General features: G+C 46.1%; 1 protein-coding gene across 1 annotated transcript in view; it reads left to right on the forward strand.

Moving 5' to 3' along the window:
• Positions 1–2,219: 2,219 nt before the first annotated feature.
• Positions 2,220–2,375, forward strand: part of GALNT14 (polypeptide N-acetylgalactosaminyltransferase 14) — a gene marked incomplete at its 5' end in the record, with an annotated part of 38,836 nt that continues 38,680 nt past the window's right edge. Inside the window, one exon of the mRNA XM_009996332.1 lies at positions 2,220–2,237. Within this exon, the coding sequence (XP_009994634.1) occupies positions 2,220–2,237 (18 nt within the window). The remainder of the gene's footprint in view (positions 2,238–2,375) is intronic.

The following is a 2,375-nucleotide window of genomic DNA, read 5'->3' on the forward strand; positions in this document are numbered from 1 at the left end:
TATGCTGGCCAAAGGCAGGCAAGGAAAGCAAAGAATGCATTCAGTAGCTCTGCATTCGTTGTGTCTTCCACCACTAGGGTGCTCACCTTGTAAATCAGTCTGCCTACATTCTCCCTACTTTTCCTTTTTCTACTGATGTACTGAAAAAAACTCGTTATTATTAACCACAGTGACCAAGTTGAGTTCTGCTGGAGCCTTGGCGTTTTTAATTTTCCCCCTGCATAGCTTCACTACAACTTGGTATTCCTCGTAAGTTGCCAACCACCTTTGGCCATAAACTTTCCTTTTGTTCCTGAAGTCCAGTCAAAGCTCTATATTTAGCCAGGCTGGTCTTCCCCATTGGCTCATCTTTTGGGTCCTGGAGATGGCCTTCTCCAGTGCATTTAAGAGTTTTTCCTTGAAGTATCACCAGTCTTCCTGGGTTCTTTTCCCTTCAGGACTGTTTCCCAAGGAAACTCTTAACCATGCTTTGAAACAGGCCAAAGTCTGCCCTTTGGAAGTCCAAGACAGCCATTCTTCTGGCTCCCCTTGACGCATGGAAATAACTCCATAGCCCAAAGAAGGTATAAAGCAGGTATTCTTTATTGCAGCACTTGATGTGTGGGGGATAGCTCCTTCCATATACACACACTAACAGATAAGAGCAATACATATTTATTCACTTAAAGCATACATATGCATTACTTTCCTAAACAGAAGGCAGGATTATACAGATTAATTCCCTGAATTCTTTATAATATTTAAATAATTTCCCCAAAGTCATTAACTTAAAGTTACACCCATTCCCGCATGCGCACTGCTCCTCAGTGGTTGTGGGCAGGGGTCTCTTGGAGGAAGGTTCGTAGTCTTCTTTGCTGTGCTGGGTCATGTTGTTCCTCATTCTGGCAGACTGGCTGATGTACCTAGCCAAATCCTGCTTCTTGGGCTCTCAGGCGAGACACGTACTAGTTCAACACAAACATTACAAACATTAACAGGTTCTACTACTCAGTATCATATAGGTTTGGCAAATTTAACCCTTTAGTTCACCATCACCCTTAATTCACCATCATTGGTTCTCCAAGAATTGAGAACTCTATAATTTCATGATCACTCGCCCAAGATGACCTCCAACCTTTACATCCCCCACAAGGCCTTCTCTGTTAACAAGCAGCAGGTCCAGCAGGGCACTGTCACTAGTTGGCTCCATTACCAGCTGTGTCAGGAAGTTGTCTTCCATACACTCCAGGAACCTCTGGGACTGTTCCCTCTCTGCTGTGTTATTTCTGGCAGACATCTGGGAAGTTGAAGTCCACCACAAGAACAAGGGCGGGTGATCACGAGATCTCTGCCAGCTCCTTATGTAATATTTCATCAGCTTCTTTATCCTGGTTGGGGGGTCTATGACAGACTCCCACCATGATGTCTGCCCTATTGGCCTTCCCCTTGGTTCTTACCCATAAACATTCAACACTGTCATTCACAATGTTAAGTTCTGGGCATTCAAATCTCTCCATAACATAGAGGGCCACACCACCATCTCTCTTTCTTTGTCCTATCCCTTTTGAAAAGTTGGTAGCCATCAATTGCAGTACTCCAGTTGTGTGAGTCTTCCCACTATGTTTCTGTGATGGTAACTATATCATAGTTTTCTTGTTGTACCATGGCCTGCTGCTCCTCCTGTTTGTTGCCCATGCTGTGTGCATTGGTTTAGATGCACTTCAGCTGGGCTAATTTTCTTGCCACCTTTTGGGGGGGACAAGCCCTGATTCTCACCTGACCACACTCAGACACTTCCCTAGTTACCAACCTGTCAGTACCCTCATGTCTTCACTACCACATGGATCGCCATCCCCTACCTCGAGTGAGACAACACACCTTGCTAGCACTTTTACCCACAAGCACTGGCATGCAGCTCCCAGGCTTCTCTCTAGTAAGCCTGGTTTCATCCCCACCCCCCTTCAAACTTAGTTTAAAGCTCTTTCAATGAGCCTTGCTAACTCTTGTCCCAGGATCCTTCTTTAGCTTCGGGCTAGGCTTTCCCCACCTGTTACCAGCATGTCTGGTGTCCTGTAGATCAACCCATGATCAAAGAAACCAAAGTCCTGCTGGTTACACCAGTCTCAGAGCCAGGTGTTAATCTGCTGGCTCTTCCTGTTTATCCCCTCATCAATCCCTGCAACTGGTGGGATAGAGGAGAACACAATTTGTGCTCCTGATCCTTTAACCAACTGTCTCAGGACCCTGAAGTCTCTCTTCATTGGATCCAGCAACGGTCTTAGCATGACGCTGTGGTCCTTGGATGGCAGGCTCAAACTTTGAGCATTTTGAGTCTGCCTCTTTTATGGCACCTGGCCCCACCTCCCTGGGTGGGCTTCGGCCTACTTTGTGCAGAC

This window comes from Chaetura pelagica, unplaced genomic scaffold, assembly GCF_000747805.2.
Source record: "Chaetura pelagica isolate M959 unplaced genomic scaffold, ChaPel_1.0 scaffold620, whole genome shotgun sequence".
In the NCBI taxonomy this organism is placed as follows: Eukaryota; Metazoa; Chordata; class Aves; order Apodiformes; family Apodidae; genus Chaetura; species Chaetura pelagica.